The sequence below is a fragment of the Pseudopipra pipra genome, chromosome 10 (genome assembly GCF_036250125.1).
Source record: "Pseudopipra pipra isolate bDixPip1 chromosome 10, bDixPip1.hap1, whole genome shotgun sequence".
Taxonomy (NCBI): Eukaryota; Metazoa; Chordata; class Aves; order Passeriformes; family Pipridae; genus Pseudopipra; species Pseudopipra pipra.
In genome coordinates, this window is record NC_087558.1 from 25,370,711 (window position 1) to 25,389,939 (window position 19,229).

The 19,229-nt window shown below is 40.3% G+C and overlaps 2 protein-coding genes across 3 annotated transcripts; one reads left to right on the forward strand and one right to left on the reverse strand.

The window, feature by feature from the left end:
* The first annotated feature begins 873 nt into the window (after positions 1-873).
* Positions 874-16,764, forward strand: LOC135419951 (claudin-15-like). Of its 2 annotated transcripts, XM_064666972.1 has the most exons (6): positions 874-2,001; positions 2,375-2,647; positions 11,051-11,215; positions 11,365-11,446; positions 14,101-14,211; positions 15,536-16,764. In XM_064666972.1, exons 2-6 carry the CDS (start codon positions 2,431-2,433, stop codon positions 15,633-15,635), a joined length of 675 nt encoding a protein of 224 aa, XP_064523042.1. In that variant the 5' UTR covers positions 874-2,001; positions 2,375-2,430; the 3' UTR covers positions 15,636-16,764. The 2 variants fall into 2 exon arrangements, with proteins under 2 accessions (XP_064523042.1, XP_064523044.1); XM_064666974.1 differs by lacking the exons at positions 874-2,001; positions 2,375-2,647 and adding an exon at positions 6,817-7,138.
* DUSP28 (dual specificity phosphatase 28) lies at positions 16,580-19,171 on the reverse strand. Its single transcript, XM_064666975.1, has 2 exons — positions 18,658-19,171; positions 16,580-17,771 (listed from the first exon to the last, which is right to left on the reverse strand). Exons 1-2 carry the CDS (start codon positions 19,003-19,005, stop codon positions 17,637-17,639), a joined length of 483 nt encoding a protein of 160 aa, XP_064523045.1. The 5' UTR covers positions 19,006-19,171; the 3' UTR covers positions 16,580-17,636.
* Positions 19,172-19,229: the final 58 nt, after the last annotated feature.

The window sequence follows — 19,229 nt, forward strand, 5'->3', positions numbered from 1 at the left end:
AGGTTTCCAGAAGCTATGTGTGCCTTCCTGGCTATCTGTGTTGCCATAGAGATACCCATGGGACAACCAAGCGCTGTACACGCCAGTCACGCCTGGGCTGCCAGAGACCAGAGGGCAGAGCCTCCAAAATCAAGCAGCTGAATAAACAGTGGTTTATCTCAAGCTTATATGGAGAGGGTGAGAGGCAGCAGTCACGTATTGCAGCAGGAAAAGTTCCCCGTGGGTGTGAGGAACACGCTCCACGGGAGAGCAGCTGTGCAGTTTCCAGCCCCGGAGGCCACTCCATTGGCTGGAAAAGCTTGGGTGACCTGATCCAACACTGAGGCTGTGCTTTAGCAGAAGATTGGCATCAGTATGGCCCCTTCCACCCAAGTTATTCTATAGTTCCTTGTGTGAAGGGAAAGTTAATAGCAATGTGAAAGTGATCTGCATCTTGTAATTGCAAGTGGTTATGAGCCTGATTAGGTTCTTAAAAAGTTATGACAACTTCAGGAGCAAAGTCATGAAGTCAAATTCTTTTTAAGTGGGGAGGAAACGAATTAACATTGCTCCGCCTTTTTTTCTTTTCCTATGTAGTAGTGAAAGAGTTTGCCTTCTCAACTTAAGGTCAGACTCTGACCAGAGAAAACCTTTGTGAGCTGTGGTGGGAAACTGCTCTAAGTGGTTTAGTACTGTATTCAGTTCTGCATTTTATCTCTTTCTGATTATGCTGGTGGCCATGGGTCAGCCTCAGAATTTGCTTGAACTAAGGAGTGATCAGCAGGTTCAAAGCTATATAGTGCTGGTGTTAGAAATGTATATATACATATGCAAATGAAACCAGTGTTGTAACCAATGTTTTTCTCTGGTTTTGATGTAAAAAAATGAAAAAGAAGTAAAAGAATTTTTTAACTTTTCAGTTTCAACACTTCTACCACTCATTTTTGCTTCCAAAAATGACCACCTTATCAGAAGTAAATTGTTTGTTTAAGTGACTTAGATATTTTTCTTTGTTAACCCTTCCTGCCTGATGTTCAGACCACATGCATTTTCACTGTTTTTAATGTTAAGATGATGTTTTTGCTCCCCCAGGGCTTATTTTTATCACATTACAGCTCTTAGTTATATATAGCCTATATGTGCACTTTGTGAGGGATGATGCTCTGGACTTTGTGTATTTATTTGGTTTTGGTTTATAGTCATTCTCCTTTGGACAGTTGCAAAGCATATTTGCTATCAGTGGTGCCATCACCTCGCACCTATAAACATGACAGCGCATGACAGCTGGTACAATCAAGTCCTGAAGGGTTGGGTGTCCGTAGTACAGGTTGAAACAGGATGGATGTGGTGTTAGAATAAATTGTTAGCTGGATAGTCCTATGGGGTTTGTGTGGTAGCAGCAGGGTCAGGAAGGGGTGAGTGAGAGTGGCATCTTGGGGCAGAGGAAGGCAAAGAGAGGAGGAAGAACAGCAGCAAAGTGGTTGCAGAGCTGTCCCAGGCAGCCAGACCTCCTTTGGCCGGGAGGTCTGTCCTGTCAGGGTGCATGGCTGCAACTACAAACAGTTTCATTTGTTAATGTGAACCAGTGGAAAGGTAGCTGTCTGCATATTTCTTCATGGTGTGGGCTGCAACCTAAAACAAATGCATAAAAAATTTCAAGTGAAACAACCACTGTGAAAGTTGTGGTACTATATTTCTGTAGTGCTTTGTGGTCTGATGGTGTGTGGCACTGACAAAGCAAATTATATGCCAGTGGGTGCCAGGTTAATCTGAGCATCTTTGGTACTAACTTAGGTGATTTTGCTCTAATTTTCCCTTTTGCTGACACTTTGCTGTAGCGAAAAGCCATGCCAGAGCTTTGTGCAAGTCAGGCAGAGCTTTGGCCCTGGGTCCTTGATTTTTAGAATGGGAGCAAAGGTCCTAAAGAGTATGAAACTTCCAGTTGGTTGATCAAATTGGTCCTCACAAAGTGCTGACACCAGTGCCTCATAGGAAGGTAGATGAAACGGGCAGACCATAGATGTGAGTATCAAAATTTATCTTGCTTTAAATTTGTATTGATTGGTATTGTAATTGGGAGATGCATAATTGCAGTTGATTGTCCTAATTTTAAAAGAATTTTGAGTTAGCAAACAAGTAAAGAACGGATGAAACATTGCAAATTTAAAGTAGAGAATTCCTCAGTCAGATCCTCTGGTTTTGCTCTGTTGGTACTTTTTTGTGGTAAACATGTGCAGTAATAAATGTTTTCCTAAAAAATATACTCAATGTCATAGAATATTTAAGTATTCCAATTATTTGATGAGATTTAGATTCCAGTTCTACAGTTCCCTGTAGGTAACTCCTTATGTAAAGGTAACTCCATTTACTCTGTGGGTATAAACTGTTTCAACAGGTTTCTAATATCAGGAATCTTGGGAGGTTTCTTTGAAGACAACTTCTGCTGGAAGAATGGCATCATCTCTACAGATCTGTGCATTGCTGCTGGCTTTAGCAGGATTCACCACTTTACTTGTTACTACCATGTCCAACAGATGGAAAGTTTTGGACGCTGCGACAGAGCTGGTCACTGCAGACTGGGTTTCTGAAGGTCTTTGGATGGACTGTGCAGCAACTGCTCTTGGATCAGTAGAGTGCAAGAAATTTCTGTACATGTTGAGTTCAGACAGTAAGTGTGCATGGCATATGTTTATAAAATCCAGGGATATAGTTCTGTTCCCTGTTTCTGGACAGCATGTTAGCGCAGTGGGGTGGCACATAGTGCAGTTGTCACAGAAGGTCTGGTGTGGACAAATCCTGTAGTGGCTGCAGACAGGTTAAAGGGCCCCCGTGAAACCTGTATCCTTCAACCTGCAATTCAGCTCAGTCACTGCTGTGGCTTTGTTGCCATCTCTGTTGTGTTGACAGAGAGATATAAGTGATATACAACAAATCTAAGATTTTTTTTTAAAATTGTTTTGGAAGAAATGGTGTTCTTTCACTCAGCCTAATGCTTAAATACAAGCAGATCATAGTTCAATGAGCACTGGTGTTTGTTTATGCTTTGGTGTGAGACAAATAGATAATCCAGAACTTGTTGGATACTTTGTGCTAAACCTGTGTATTTGTTCCGGAATTTCCCAGAGGCTGGCTTAGATTAAAATACATCTGTGCCACTGGTGTTTTTGTGTTTTCTAGGGTAGACCATACTAGCAGGGTAGCTTGTTTCTAACTAGAAAGAGAAGAAATGTCTCTGTAGGGACTGAAAAGTATTTGTTTGAATTGTTCTAAATTCTAAAGACATCTTTCTGTAAACACCATTTTTATGGTAAAGGACTGTGAGGAACTAACACTGAAGATCTTTCCTCAAAAAAGTGAGTGTAGAAATACTAACAGTGCAGCCTTAGAAAACTGGTATTTTGTTAAGCTTTCTCTTTTTAAACAGAACCTTCTGTTTATTCCTTTACAATTTTCAGTTTTGTGCAGTCACTTTATGCATGATGTTAATGGAATAATTTCTTCCAGTCTTCCCTGCTTTATAGATCCCTTATTATTGTCATTACTGTTTGTCTGGACTCTTTCCAGCTGATTTATTCTTGATGCACAGTGGTCAAAACTTCAAAATACCATGTCTCACAGACTATGAACCTTGTTTTTCTTGACACAGATATGGACTTTCCTGGAGTCAGAGCTGCCTGAGACAGATCTCTAAAGTTTGAGAGTTTAACTCTCAAGAGTGAACTCTCAAGATTCAGCACATTTGTGGTTCTTCCACAGGATCCTGGCTTTGATGGCCTTTTGCCTTCTTATCAATGGTGCCACTTTAAGAATAAGTATCAACATACTGTAATGAGGCCAGAATCTGTAGCCTCAAAAGAAGGCTAATCATATGCTTCTAAGGATTTTAAAAACACTACTCATTGCATCAGAGGCAATGTCAGCTTTTCATACAATCCTGGTATCCATTCTGCTCCTCTCTAGGGCTTCCTCTATGTAAATAGCAGGATGCCTAAGTTTCATTTAGAAACTTAAGTATGATTTATGGAAATTAGAGTGATGAGATGGGGCCAGCAATCCTTCAGTTCTCGTAGTGAGATGGCATGGATGCTTATGATGGTGTGGCAGCTCTGCCTTGACTTGTGTAACAGGGAGAAGCAGATGTTACAGCCCTGTTATGGAGACAAGCGGAGTCAATGTAGGGATGCAGGACAGCCTCCTTTTTTTTTTTAGTGAAGTTTCACTACACCCAACATGGAAAGAAAATATTCCCCAGGAAGAGAAGAGTTCCTGGTGAACTGCAGCAGTCACCTCCTAGGGATTCTCTTCCCTCCCTTCCAGTGGCCTCCATAATTGGAAGACTGGACCCCTGCTTGGCAGGGCTCAGTGGATCATCTTCAACTATTCAAAGAACTGCATGTCCCCAAAAATCAGCACAGGTTCTTCATGCCAAGGCACATCATGTGGTGCTTGCAGAGTAATTGTCATCTGTTGCAGGGCTGTTTCTCTGCTTGCTGTGCTCAGTCAGCATTCCTGGGTCTTGAAAGTGAGGTGCAGCTCATGTTGATCAAGCACTCAGGTTTTTCATATTGTCAGTATTTTTTCCCCAGTTGTATTGGGTGATCTGATTTTAAAAACTACTATTTCTGCCTGTAAGCTCTCTCTCAACCATATTACACACAAATGTGCTCTGTTGGGATAACACCAGAGGGATTAGGAGCAATTTCTCTCCTCAGTCATATGTTGCTGTGATCGTATATGGTCATACCTTGGCATGTCTATGTAAGCATTTTACTTAGGAGCGCACTTTTGTAATGAATTTTCCATTTACTGCACCTGGTCTGGTTTGTGGTCTTGGAACATGCAAATTGGTTTCCTTGTGGATGAGGCAAAGCAGGGGAATGTGCTGCAGGAGCACAGTTCCAGAATTCAGCCACTGACAGCATTCAGTTCACCTGACCAGGTTAGAGCGAGCCCGAAGGCAAACTCCCAAGCTGTGGAAGGTGTGGATGTGAAGCTGTCAGCACCAACTCTTGTTTGCTGCTGATCCAGAGCCTCCTGCAAAGTAGCACTGGCTGTTCTGCCCATTGCTCACCAAACCACAGTTTATGAAATTTAGCAAAGAATTGCCCTATGTTCTTTAACACATTGAAGGGTGACTTCCTGAAGGGAATGATTAAAATTCCTGGTGCCCTATAGGAAAAGCTCATGCATTATAATATGCAGTATAATCTTTTCTGTTTATATGTGTGCTTTATGACTGCTTATTGAAATAGATTCTTAATTAGGAAGAGATTTTTTTTAACACTATATTCTTCAATTTTTTATTTTTATCATTGGCAGCAGTATAACATCTGGTGACACTTGATTCAAGATCCCAACTAATCTCAGCTTTGAAAGCACTGTCAGCAGAAGTGATCGCTGAGGTCATCAGCATAGTCACCAGTGTATGGATAAATTAATTTGAAACTCTTGAAGGGCTTTTAATGGGATGAATATACTCCAGGGTACTGGTACAGTGTGTTCATTTTACTATGCCATCATTTTTCAAATTGCAGTGACTTAGCAGAAGAAGAGAATTTTGTAACAGTCACCCAAGAAGACAAATTCTTACCACACACTATCTGGTTTCCTTAAAAGATTGCAAGTTCAGACCTGCACAGGATCACAGGATTTGTGCTGCCAGATATAGTCTTGTTTAAATCAGTGGCAATGATCCTCTAGGCTGCCAAGGGAGCAAAAAAGTCACAGTGGCACCGTAATATCCTTTTGCAGCTGAACCTACCAACCTACGGCATCAGTTCAAAGTGGACAGTGAATTTTGAAAAAAAACCAAATACCTGTTATGGGCAAGCTGTGACTCTCTCAAAGGCTAATCTTTCTGGTAGTGCTTATGTAAATGCTGTGAATCTGTTACCATGTTGCATCATAGCAGAATTATTTTATGAAGAAACTCTGACTCCATTTCCTGGAGATAAGAGCAGGTTATCACTGCAAGAGATGGTTAACCTCGTTTGGATACCTTAAAGTATTAACATTAGTGGTGATGTGAATTGTGTCTGATTCTGTCTAGCTGAGAGCAGTAGCAACTAAACCAAGTTTAACATCTTGTTTGCCTAGAATAGCTTTTTTTTTAATACTAAGATATTCTAGCAAGCAGATACAATTGGCTGATATGTATTATTTTTCCTATAGCTGTTTTTCTTCATCATTTTATTCCTTTTGAGATAGGTCTCTCACACTTGCTCCTTCATTTCCTTATATTTCATTTCCATGACATGTACATTATTACAATGTAACGCATTGTACAATTGTACAGTGTAAATGGCACTATTTTTAAGACTGAATGTGTTTAACTATAGATCAATAGACAGTAAAATATTAATGGAAACCACTTATCCACAAACTTAACCTTCCTGAAGGAAGCTGGCAGTACTATTGTTATGGATTACTTACAACCGTAACTCAAAAAAATGTGCTAAATTCTCTAGCAACAGAATAAAGCTTCTGTTCTCAAGCTTTTCTATGTTTGAGTCCTCAAGCAAATAACACAGTAAAGTTTTTTGAGATCAATAATAAAATTACAAACAATTTTAATCTAGTGTAAAATCTAGTTGACTTCAGAGAAAATAAAATATTTGCCGCATACTGTCACTCTTATTAGGAATTTTGTAGATATACTGACTGGACTTTCTAGGCTGAGAAAAAGAAGAGGCTCATTTTTCACTTCCTATTAGAAAAAGAATTAATATTGTCATTTTTTTTTACACGCTAATATCTTTATTATGAACTGCTCCCACTTCTTATTGTCATGCCCAGCAAGCCTTATCTCTGGGGTTGAGCAAAGAGCAAAGGTAGACTCATTTTGGAGTGAAACGCAGAGATAAAACAGCAAGGAGGCTTCTGAAAGGCTTCACTTGATTGTAATCTAATTATAAGGATACTTAACTGTTACTACTCACAAGCATGACTGCTGCCTTGGAAATTGTTGGTCTTCTCTTGTGCTTGGGTGGGTTGGCAGTTATTGGAGCTACTTTGCCAAATAATTACTGGAAAGTCTCCAGTATACATGGTAGTGTGATCACAACATCTACGTTCTATGAAAACCTGTGGAAGAGCTGTGTAGAAGACAGCACTGGAGTATCCAACTGCAAGGAATTTGACTCTTTGCTTAAACTGCCCGGTATGTGACTTTGTGCAGCCTTGTTCATATTGCTTAAAAGTTTATTGGCAAAAAGGAGTATGGCTTTTGCTTTGGTGATCTGGTAGTGCTTGAAAATAACTGGCCAAGAAGGACTTTGTGGGTTGAAGTAATAAAAATCTCTTAAGCAGCAGAATGTGTCAGGCATTTTAGGAGAGGCTATAAAATGTGGCAAATGAAGTCGGTTGATCAAGCATTTATTTTAATAGGCATTTTAAGTATGGTGTAATCTCTTCTCTAGCATCTTGTAGGAGGAATTAGTGGGAGACATTTTTTAATTGTTTATTTATTTTGAATTATTGTATAGGCCTTCTTTTGAAATACTTCATAGCTAATGTACTGCAGCTGGAGTATTTTCATATAGCAGGAAATATTATTTACAGCTGAGAAGTGGTAGTGGTTTTTGTGTATTGAGATTGAAAATTGTAGGCAATCCAAGAAATACAGTAAGTATATGTTATACATATTATAACGTTATAATATAAGTTATACAAGGAGTATATGTTATAAATTAATATACCTGTCAGGGCTTGTTAACTAATGTCTTTTTGGATGTGGTTCTAAATATCAAGAAATTTAAATCTGCTGGTTCCTGTCCTCTGTATCAGTCTTCAGCAGAATTGTGGATTGTCCTCAAATGTCCCACTAAGGCAATATTCTGTGGATAGTAAGCATGTTTATAGATAGTGAAGCTATTTTTTATTAATCTTGAATAATTCAGTATGTAGATACTTATCCAGAATAAAAATGCCTTCTTTCTAGTTGAATATACCCTGGGAGGTGGTTAAACTAAATAGGTAGGAGGATACTCCTAATCTGAAGAATGTGTACTATAGGATTAGTGGGAATGAGGTATTAAATTCACTTTCTCTCTCAGTCTGAAATAAAGGGATGTTGTTGACCAGCTCTGACACTAGCATAGCAATTCTCTGTATTTAGGCAATAATCTATTATTTTCATTTTTCAGTCTTATCTAACAATTGCTTTTACAGTACATGTGTGTATTAAGAGGCACATAACCCTTTTTAAACTTCTTAGAGTAAGTAATAGCAGGATCATATCCATGGGACATTATCCTCTGCAGAGCGTTTATGTCAGTGTGCACTGGCGGTGCTGGGTGAACAGCTGGGCTCCAGGATCCCAGAGGTCTTTGCCAGCCTTAATGATTCTGGGATTTTATTTGGTTCTTGTAAAAAACAGTTCAAGGGCTGGTTTGCCACTGACTGCAGGCAGCATCTTGTCATTGATGGATTTACATGAGGTGCTGCCTCTGAGAGGGTATGCAGATGTGGGCAGTGGGGCTGCAGGGCAGCATCATGGAGCTGCCCAGGAAAAAGTGGCTTTCAAAGAAACTGGCAGGGGTCAGAAAAGAGCATCACTATGTGCTAAAGCTGAAGAGAACAAAAGGCAAGCAACAGGAGGGCTCCTAAAGAACTGCAAATAACAACATGGAGTCAGCAGGAAGGAAAAAATAAACGGGGCCAGACAGAATGTAAATGACTGGGCCAGGCCCTGAAGTGATCTATTGAAAAGGAGATCGGTTCTGTGGTTGAGAAGACAGCAGTGTATTTGAGGGACATAGGCAGGGGAAAGGGAAAAACAACTTGCAAAATTGTAGAGAAAAAAACATTTTTAGAAAGGAAAACTGAAAAAAAGAAGTTAGAAGACACTGAATTGTGATAAAAGTGGAAAAGGACAGCTGGGCAAAGCAGGAAAGAGGAAGAAAATGGGCTTGGAAATAATGAGGACCGAGCAAACAGTGGGACTTCTAAGAAATGTCTATAGTACTGGCAGATGTGAGCAAAGGCAGACTAAAAATTATCATTATCAGTTTAGGCGTGGTTCAAGTTGCTGTTTAAAACTTAGCCGAAACTGTTGCTAAGATGTCAGGGATTGATGGGAGGGGAAGAGAAAAAACAAAAGTGTCTTTGTTACCTCTCATCAAAAGGATCATAAAGATTTTCCACAGAGGTTTCCTTATTGGCAACTGAGCTATGTGGAATACCTCTGGTTTTTCGTTTATATATGGAAAATATCAGACTTGGTTCTTTTAGACAGATTTAACACTTTTGAGTTCAGTAAGCCATTAGTCTAAATCACAAACATTTGAAGTGAGGATCTTTTTAAAAGCAATATTGTACAAGATTGAAACCATGACTGGCTACTCTGTATAGCTAGCACTATCTATCTAGTCACAACTAAGTCAAACATTTGATAGGTCTGTTTGCCAAATGCTTTTTATACTCTTTTTTTTCTTTCTTTCTTTCTTCTTTTTCACGTTCCATAATTGTTTCTTCCAATGATAGGTTTTGGGCATAATCTCTTACAATCAGTATTGGCTAATAAAATGAACTGTCTTTGTATCTTGTTGAATAAGCTAATTTTAAAAATAAACACAACAACAAATTGAGCTTTCTTAACTGTGAAGCAAGGCCCTCAGTTAAGGCTGTTGAGGTTATTGTATTGTAGTACAATGGTATGAAATTTCTACTGTTAAAATAATACAGCCATTGGCTTGCAAGCAGTTAGCCTGAGGATATGCTTGTGTGTCCTGGAAAGATGGGGAGTCCCATCTAACACTGCAGGACCTGAAATGTAAGTTGTTGGACCCTGCTATGGGTGATTCCTGGTGCCATGGTGTAAGACCCCAAACTAGAAAGCAGCATTGTCGAGTGCTTGTCCTAACAGTACCTTCTGCAGGCAAAAACCTTGAGGCATTAATGGTACTTTGAGAGGTATTTTCACTTTTTTTACTCTCTGTATTTTTTTCCATAAAATTTTTAAAATTAGTGCTTAATGAAGCATTAATTTCTCAAGTGATTTTATCCTTTAATATCCTTTAATTTATCTCATGACTGCTTATTACTATTTTTGATAACTCTCAAGCTTGCAGGATCAATACTCTTAAGCCACATTAGGCAATACAGCCCACTGAGTCAGTGTGTGAATATCACTTTGCCTCCTGTTTCTCTCTTTGATTTTTGTTGTCTGGAGAGTTACGGGCTCACTCTGCTACAGACCTGGCCAGCAGGTTATCATGGAAGATTGGGGAGGTGATCAGGGAGCAAGAACTTGAATGTTGGCATCAACAAAGCCAGTGTCCAGTTGCAGTCCAATTCTGACCCTTCTGATGTGTGGTTAGAATTTTAGAGTCATAGAATCATTTAGGTTGGAAAAGAACTTTAAGATCATCAAGTCCAACAAAGTTAGCAGTTGTGACCTGACAGATTGGTGACACTTGGCATGTTTATCTCACAACAAAGGTGCCAAAATGCCACTTGAGCTGGAACCTGCCAAGTGCACAGTGCCATTTCAGAGGAGACCGAAGTCTCTGTTTGATCTTTCTTCTTAGGCTGATTAATAATCTTGTCTAGGTTTTTGTGCAATTGATACCTAAATGTGAAGACTGTGACCTTAAGCAATACAGACTTGTCAGCATACCAAATTCCCTAACGTGCCCACGGGACCTGTAAGCTCTCCACAGGAGTATGTCTTAGGGAGGAGAGGAGTGCTACAGCTCTTGGACCCACTTGCCTCCTGTTTGTTACACCAACTCAGAGTTTGAAGTGAACTGCTAACTCGAGCACATTCTCTCCTATCTCTCCCTGGAAGCAGCAAAACTGGTACATTTTTCCAGTTCCTCTGTAATGCCTGAGCCCCACACACCTTGGCTAGCACCTGCTGTTCAACTCTGAAATCTGATTTACTTGAAGGCTGAACACACTCAGGTTTGGAGGCTTCTATGAACCATATGACAAAGTTGGACAAGATTCACTCATTTTATTACTGCACCTGTTGATTTTGTCAATCCTTCTAATCACTTTTACTTTTTCAGCACAAGATTAATGTCATTTTTGTATACATCCTGATTTGTTTTCTCTTTTTCTGTCTTAGCTCATATTCAGGCATGCCGTGCCTTGATGATTACTTCCATCCTTCTGGGATTCCTAGCCACAGTAGTCTCACTGCTTGGTTTGAAGTGCACAAACATTGGGTTGAGCGATGAGGATGGAAAAATGAAGTTTGCTGTCACGGGAGGATTTCTTTTCATTTTAGGAGGTAATATCAAGGCTGAAATGAGAATGCTATCAGTACTTTGTGTTGCTTTCACAGCCAGATTAAATGAAATTAACTTGTTCTTAGTTTAAAGCTGGTACAGCCATTAAAGGAATCACTCACCTGTGTGCTTTTTAAACTTTTTCTCGTAGGTCTCTGCTCCATGGTGGCTGTTTCTTGGTATGCTGCAATCATTACTGCTCAGTTTTTTGACCCACTGTATGCTGGAACCAAGTAAGTTAATGGATCTGTCGTACCAAACTCCATCATGTGTTAGAAACTTGCACTAATCCCAGCTGCTCCAGAGTCTCAGAACCTGGATGGATACCATTATACAGTCTTGCAGGAGGAAAAAAATTGTCTTCGGGGAATCTTTTTACCTCAGAGATGTTGGTGGGGAGAGAGGAAAGTTGTCTTCTGGAAGAGTTAGTAAACATGTGAGGAATATCAACCCCGCATCCATGCGGGTTTTGTACTATGTTTACATTTTCTTTTGAGACTCAATTAAGTCCACATCTCAAGATGAAGAAAAAAATGTAAAAGTCCTAATTTTCTTCAGCATTTAGACCAAAAGAGGTACAAAATTCTAGATATGGCTAGGATAAATTGCCTCACATATACAAGCATGGGAAAATTGTCCAGAAAGCAGCTTGAGCTGTGTACTGGTGACCTGCAGAGAAATGTACTGCTTGTCTATGTATTAATGTCTCAACATTTGTTTGCCTTATAAATAAAATGAGGCAAAATTTGGGGGACTATCAGCTAGTACAGTTGCACACAAACAAGTTTCAAGGTATAAAAGCCCTTACTCTTGTCTGATGTAAAAGCAATGGTTGTCAAAACCAAATGGCAGCTTATGGCACTTTATCAAGGTGCCCTTGTAAAGGAACAAGGGTAGAGGTCACCAGGCCTCTCCTTCAGAGAAGGGGAAAAGGAGATGGAAACATACTGTGGAACATGAGACCTCTATAATTTGTTAGTATCTCTATCTAGTATATAATTCATAGATCAGTAAACTATAAATCTCTAGTTGCTAGGATCATATTTGAAGTGTTTTGTAATTTTCCACCCGGGAATCAGTTCAGAAAAGTCAGAGGTGAAGTGCTTTGTGATGAATCAAAGTACTTTAAGCAATTGCTTTAGTTGTTTGTCAGTTTTCCCGGTGTTTTCAATGAAGCACTTACAAAGAAATTGCACTTGTGCACTCACTTGTTGTTTTATATCCTCTTCAGAGAACTATATGAAGGGTAATAAATACATTAGGGAACTGAAAAAAAAATGTTGATAAGGAATTTCAGTTAGTGGGATAGTTAGTGAGTTTTATAGTTATCTGCTATAGCTTTGGGGCTTCAACATCAATGGCTGTTAATCAGTTACCAGATTGTTTGCATTCAGTAGCTGAAGAAATCTTTTTTTTTAATATCCAAACTTCATGTTTAAGGTATTGATTCTCTGAGCGGTTCTTGGTGAATTAACTTTGGTCATTGGTAAAGCCAGACATGGACTCTGAGAGACAGTTAAATTCAATTGCAGGCCAGTATTGATCTTCACTCTTAAGAGACTGGGAAATCCAGTTTTTCAGATAGCATTTTTTTTTTGTCTGACTTCAGCAAACTAGTGAAGTTAACCTCTGCTAATTCTTAGGGGAGTTTCTCATACAGTTTTGAAGGCAACCTAAGTTCTCCTGCAGATCCCTTCTATATACTTTCCTTGGGGATGGCATCTACAGCATTCCTGTCTGTAGTTTACTGGTGAGCAGAGACTATTTCAGACACTGGGCAACGCTCCCTGGCTGTTCCTGTATTCCTTCAGCAGCTTGCACTGCTGTTTTTTTGAGATAATGACTATCTCCCCACTGTGTGTTTGGAAAGCACCTAAACCAGTGGAGACCTTGCAGCTCCAACGTGGGATGAGAACGCGGAGAGCAGGGAACGTGTGTGAACCTCCAAAGCCCTCCTGTTAGCAATGAATTCTGGAGTCAGAAGCTTCAACACTTTTAAATGATGATTTTGTGTTTACAAGTGGAAAGAAAACACAAATCTCTGGTTGCAGTGTACTTTCAATACAGTTCATAACACTTATTTTGCCCTTATAGTGGGTACCTCAGACTACAGAGGTACAGGTGTATTGTGCCTATAGTCTTCAAATACAAAACTTGTTTTCCTCTTTTTGTGAAACTCCTACCAGACTTTTCCAGACTCAGTTGTGTCTAGTCTTTGGGACAAATTCATTATTAATCAATTTTTTGGACTGGACTGGGGGGTTTCCTGAAAGGTATAGTTTTGCACAGCAAAATGGGGAACTGTTCTTTTTCACCCTGGGACACTCATACATGGATTTCAGCCATACAACCACAGAGGGTGCCGAATATTCTTTAGGATACCTAAGTTTGAAAACTAGCCCTATACAAACAGCCACTTGTAGGTCACCTAGCATCATGCCCATAGAAAACTGATTCCTATGGTTAGCCTTTTCTCAGGACAGACAGTAAGGTCTGATTCATTCCGTTGCACAAAATTGCTTCAGTGGCACAGCCAATAAAAGGGAAAAATAAGTGTTGTGGATGGCACAGAAGGTATGTTATTATTATTTATTATCAACAATTTGTTAAATATACGCAATTATTTATTGCTACTTAATGTTGCTTCACACTTTCTGTACTATCACTAGTTTAGCAGAGCACTTAAATATACAAGTAAGAGTTTTACTGAGCAGACACAAAGCCAGGTCTGTTCTCTGTTCTCTGCTGATGTACCTTTCAGTTGGCTGATTTCTATGCGGACTAGAATTTGTTTCTTTGCATGATTTGTGAACCTTATGGCTCAGCCTAAAATAATGGCTTTGTGATCCTGTTATAAGCTGTTTCCATAAAATCTTTCATGTTTCAGGTATGAACTGGGAGAAGCTCTATACTTAGGCTGGACTGGTTCTATTCTTTATATCCTTGGTGGGATCTTACTGACCTGTTCATGCAAAGGGAAGGAAAAACAGAATTACAGGTAATCTTGGGTTTGTCAGTCGAAACAGTAGCTGTAAATTACATATCCCTTTCTACCTGTGCACTTTTCTCCCTCTCTCTCTCTCACCCTCTTGTATAAATATGTAACCATATACAGTACAGCAGTACTGTGGGCTGTCACAGACTTGTGATGGCAGGGGATGCTACACCAAACACTTGCACAGTGTACTTGTTGATACTTCACCATCAGTAGTCCCTATAACTTGTGTTTGGTATTTCTGGGTACTGCTTATATTTCTAAGTTCTATGTGGTGAAAATGTGCAGTGAAAGAGTGAACTGTCTATTAGCAAAAGTATTTTAATCCAGTTTCTCTACAATACTCACTGTGATTAAAATATTCAAACATTTAATTTGCAGAAAGTGTAATGGCATTTCCTTCCCAAAGCACATCCAACTGATCATTAGAAACATGATTTTTTTTCTTGTTCTTTATGGAAATGTCTTGTTGCACATCAAATCAGAAAAGCTGAGACTTCTGGCCTCAATATTTAATCTTCCCTGGACTTTTTTTCAATCTTAAATTATTGACACAAACAGAAGGTCCCTTTCTGAAGGAGAGGGATGAGACTGCAAAAATAGCAGAGGTTCATGTCTACTCAGAAGAACTCAAATGGCTTGGAGGTTGTACTGGCTAAGCTTGAGAGGCTGATAACATGGAAGGAGGAAGCATGCTCACTGCTGCTATATTTAATCTTTGAAGATTATGTCAAAACACACAGTAAGTGAGTGCTCCTCTGATACTCCACTGCCTAATCTGAAACCATTTCAGTTTTATGGTAATATTTCATCAGCCACATTGGACTTTAGATCTTGTTCACCGTATTTTAATACAAAGTACCGAATGTCCTGAAATGTCCTGAAAATCAGGTAGAACAGACATATGAAATAGAAGTTCAACATGACAAATGACAGCTGAAGGGATTGGCTGAAGATACTTGTTTTTTTTCATCATCTTGATTCCTGTATTAAAACCTGGAGCTTGCACAAGGGCATTGAGGGCTAGGTTCTCTTCTGCTTTAAGGCCTTGACTGAAATGCCTTGAGAAAGAGCACAGGTGAATTAGGAATCCAGAGTGTGGTTTTGGTTATGTGAGAGATGGCTGTGCTGCCTGTCAGGGAGCCCTTGTCTTTCCACTTAGCTACCAGACCGATGAGAACAATAGACAGCTAGTTTCTGCACCTTTGTGAAGAGTGTGCTATCGATGGGTTTGATATAGACCTAAATGAGTAACTTCCTAAGTATCTAAACTATGAACATGTGTCTAATACTTCTTATTTGTATCTTTTTTTTTCTTACTTTACAGAACCAACAAATACGGATATTCAGCAGGCCAGGCAGCTCCTCAGCCACACAGGTATTCCAGGAACACTGAGACAATCATAAGCAACAAGGAGTATGTCTAAACTTCCATTTTGCATCGCCTGTAACATTAGTAGGTTATGAACTCAAATAAAGAAGTGAACTACTTCCAGGGTTCCGGTTCCAAGTTGCAATCTTATCCCTTAATTCGGAGCAGTACAGGAGGAGGAGTGCTTTCCAATGTAAATAGGAATGGTTTTCAGATGTAAATAGCTTTCTACAGAAGATGTGAAGTGAAATCCTGCCACAAGAAGGTTTTCTTCGTGCTGACAAGGCTGGTAAAATTTAACCAGAGCGCAGTATGTGCTGACACTTGAGAGCAACAGTTTCCATTTCAGCTGACTCAAACATGTGGAACTGATAGCTGTGTTTGACTGCGAGTTCATGTGCCTCACAGTTAAAAACGTATTGTGTTTTCATTAATGCTTAGCTTCCTACTTTTGTTTAGCAGCTTTAGCTTTTTGACAGGAAATAAACTTTATTCCATGGATTGACTGGAACAGATTTTTTGATGAGTGGTATCTTGGCAATTAATAAGGATCTGATGTATTACTGCAATTCTTATTATGTATGATAGTCAAGGTTTATAAAAGCTACAATAAATTCTCTAGCAACCACTCACCTTCAAATCTGCAGATGTGCAACAAATTTCATGGTTGTAATGCAGATACCAAAAATAAATGATATGGAATGAACCAAACACAGCTGGGAGTGGAGAAAGCATCTGGTGTGAAAACGCCTTGTGGTAACTAAGAAAACAATAGCCTGAATTTTTTATTTTTATTTCTATGTTTTCAGCTTTTAAAATAATCCTATTTTAACTTTGAGCAATCTTTAACTTTGGGAACTTCTACTGGATCTGAGTTGTCTAATTCCTGTAATTCCCCAGAGGCTTTATTCTCTGTCATTGTTCCATCATTAGAATTTCTGCCTTAAACTACTCCACTGCTGGGAGCATACGTTCGCCTTGTGTGAGCACTCAGACAGATGGTGATAAGCTAATTTTATTTTATATTTATGCTTTAAGCAACATGAAATGGAATTTCACCCTGCAGGTTCATAGGTTTCATAACTTGTCCCTTTTATATTACAGATGTATTCACACAGTTTGACAAAATACCTTGGTGTTTATCTCTAGTTCTAATGTCTTACGATAAACATATAATAGTCTGATTTAGAAGTTTCATGCAGTTTTCTTGATGTCCCAATAGATAATTTCAGAGAGCAACCAGCAAGCAGTCTTAGCAGATTTAGCCATGTTGCTTGGATGCAGGTACAACTGACTTGTAAACTGGCACATTAAGGCATGTGTTGAGCACTGGCAGATCTTGTTAGACTTAGTAAGTAAAGCTAAAAAGAGTGAGGATTACTTCTAAATTGCCAGTGTCATCTTCTTCCCCCCACTATCAACTGTTGTTTTTTAAATCATTCCTTTGGTGTTTTAGAGAATAATTTCAAAAGCTGAAAAGGCACTTAACTTGCATGCTGGGAGCTGAACTCCTTGCCATCATCTGTACATTCTGTCCTCTGGATTTTTAGGTAATTTTATAAAGGTGCTTTGGTCTAGTTGAACGGAAGGAAAATGGCAGACTAAGCATCAACCAGTGTTGGTTTCCAACCAAAAGTTGTGTCAGCTCATGAACATGAATTATGACTTAATATCCAGCAGGTGAGACAGGAATTCAGAACTTCCTTAGTCTGGCATCAGGTCTTCCAGTGGCATCACTGGGAAATTTAATTAACAACCAAGAGTAAAACTGCTGTGTGGTATGTCCTTCACTCATTCAGTACATCGTTATCGTATTCAGTGTCATTCAGGGGAAAATAACTGCTGAAGATTCCATGCCTTCCTCTGCTTTGTTTATAGTCCTTCCAACCATTTCCTGTTTTTGTTGTTTCTCCCTGCTTATCCACCCTGTTTCCATGCACCTTCAACAGAAATGCACTGAACGAATCTAATGAACCATCAGGCATTTTATGTAGAGATTTTTTTTCCTTTTTTTTTTTTTAAGATCTGTAGAAACTTCACTCTGTTTAAAGCATCTTCACACATTGCTAGTTTTAAGTCCTTTGCTCAGTGGACCTGGCTGCTTTAGTATCTGCAAATCTTCTTCATATCTCTGCAGCTGAGACCAAAATCCTGCGTTGGGTTCTGCTACAGGTCTGGCAGTCTTCACAGCCTAGGGAACAGGAGAGAGTGGTAGAAGCAAGGTGTCCTGCATTTGTGAGTGTCCTGTAAATGGATTTTTTTCCTTAGACCTTAGATTTACTTTGGTTTTGATTTGACCACAGAATAACGAACAGCTATTTTGGTGAGCTGACCTCACTCTGTGCTTGCTATGACTTGGCATGTGGTCCCTGTTACAGAAGGGATTCATGGCTGAGACATGAGAAGGAGCTGTTGAATTTGCTGGAAATGCGAGTGTCTCTTACAAAGTGTGCTGACACTGCTCATGTTTAAGACAGTGTGAAACTGGTCACTCTCTGCACACAGTCTCATGTGAGCAAAATGGTTATCTAAAGACTTCAGTCATACACCTGCCAAATGGGTGAAGACTAAAGGCCCATAGAATCCAAGTAGTTTGTATTAGGATGGGCTTCCCAGGAAAGCTGAGATGCTACTGCTCACAGCTAGTCCCTGGCCATTGAGCAGGCTTAACAGGATGTTTCTTTGCTGTGTGGAGCTGTCACATAGGTGAAGGAGCAAATCCTGCAAAACAATTCCTGCAGCCACTCATTTGTCTCTGTCCTTATTGTCACTTACTGTGACTATGCAACTGACAGAGAAAAATGTCACTAAACAACCAGCTTTGCATGTTTGCTACTGGTGCTCAAAGCCTATTTGCATTTGTAATTATTTTGTCCCAGAAGCCTCACACTGAAAGGTCATTTGTCCAAGCTGGAGGTGAAAAAACTTGGAGGGGAACATTTATTCAAAATGTTGAATATCTGTATAACTGCTAATGGGCAGGTGAGAGCCCAAAATAATTGATCATTACTCAGAACGAGCCTTGCATTTCTTCCCCAGAAGGAGTCTAAATATAAATCTGGGCATAAGCACGTTACCTCAAACGCGTCCTTGAGCGGGAGCTGCCGGTGTCTCATCAGATAAGCCGTGCAAATGGCAGCCGACCGGCTGCGGCCGTTCTTGCAGTACACCAGGCACTTCCCGCCGCCCCGCACGGCCTCCTCGATAGCGGCGCCGCACGGCTCGAAGTACCGGTACAGGTCCTCGGCCGGGTCGTCGAACACGGGCACGCGAATTCCGCGCACCCGCGGGAGGCCGGGGAACGGCTGCTGCCTGGTGACATTGATGCAGAAGGTGACCCCCTCCCGCGACAGCAGCTCCTCGTCGCAGGCTGCCCTGGCCGTGCCGAGGAACAGGGAGGCCGTGACCTTGCAGAGCTGGAGCATCGGCAGCCCAGGGTCCCGGCCCCTCCGCGCCGGGGGTCGGGGTGCGGGGGCTTCTCGGCGGCAGCGCGGCTGTGCCGGGCTGTACTATCCGTTCTGTACAGGCTGGGGCGTACAGGCTCCAGGCAGGTCCTAGTGCCGGCTGCATCTCGAGAGCTGCGTTTGGAAAGCTAAAACGCTTTCAGAGCCCACAGCTCACTTGAGAACTAGTTGGATTTTACAGTCCC

Excerpts from the sequence above, each read along its gene's own strand:
- LOC135419951 (XM_064666972.1), top strand. The coding sequence starts at position 2,431 with ATGGCATCATCTCTACAGATCTGTGCATTGCTGCTGGCTTTAGCAGGA. Across the intron at positions 2,648-11,050 it reads GTACATGTTGAGTTCAGACA|CTCATATTCAGGCATGCCGT; the intron begins GTAAGTGTGCAT and ends TTTCTGTCTTAG. Across the intron at positions 11,447-14,100 it reads CCACTGTATGCTGGAACCAA|GTATGAACTGGGAGAAGCTC; the intron begins GTAAGTTAATGG and ends TTCATGTTTCAG.
- DUSP28 (XM_064666975.1), bottom strand. The coding sequence starts at position 19,005 with ATGCTCCAGCTCTGCAAGGTCACGGCCTCCCTGTTCCTCGGCACGGCC. Across the intron at positions 17,772-18,657 it reads CGCTCAAGGACGCGTTTGAG|GCTGTGAAGACTGCCAGACC; the intron begins GTAACGTGCTTA and ends CCTGTTCCCTAG.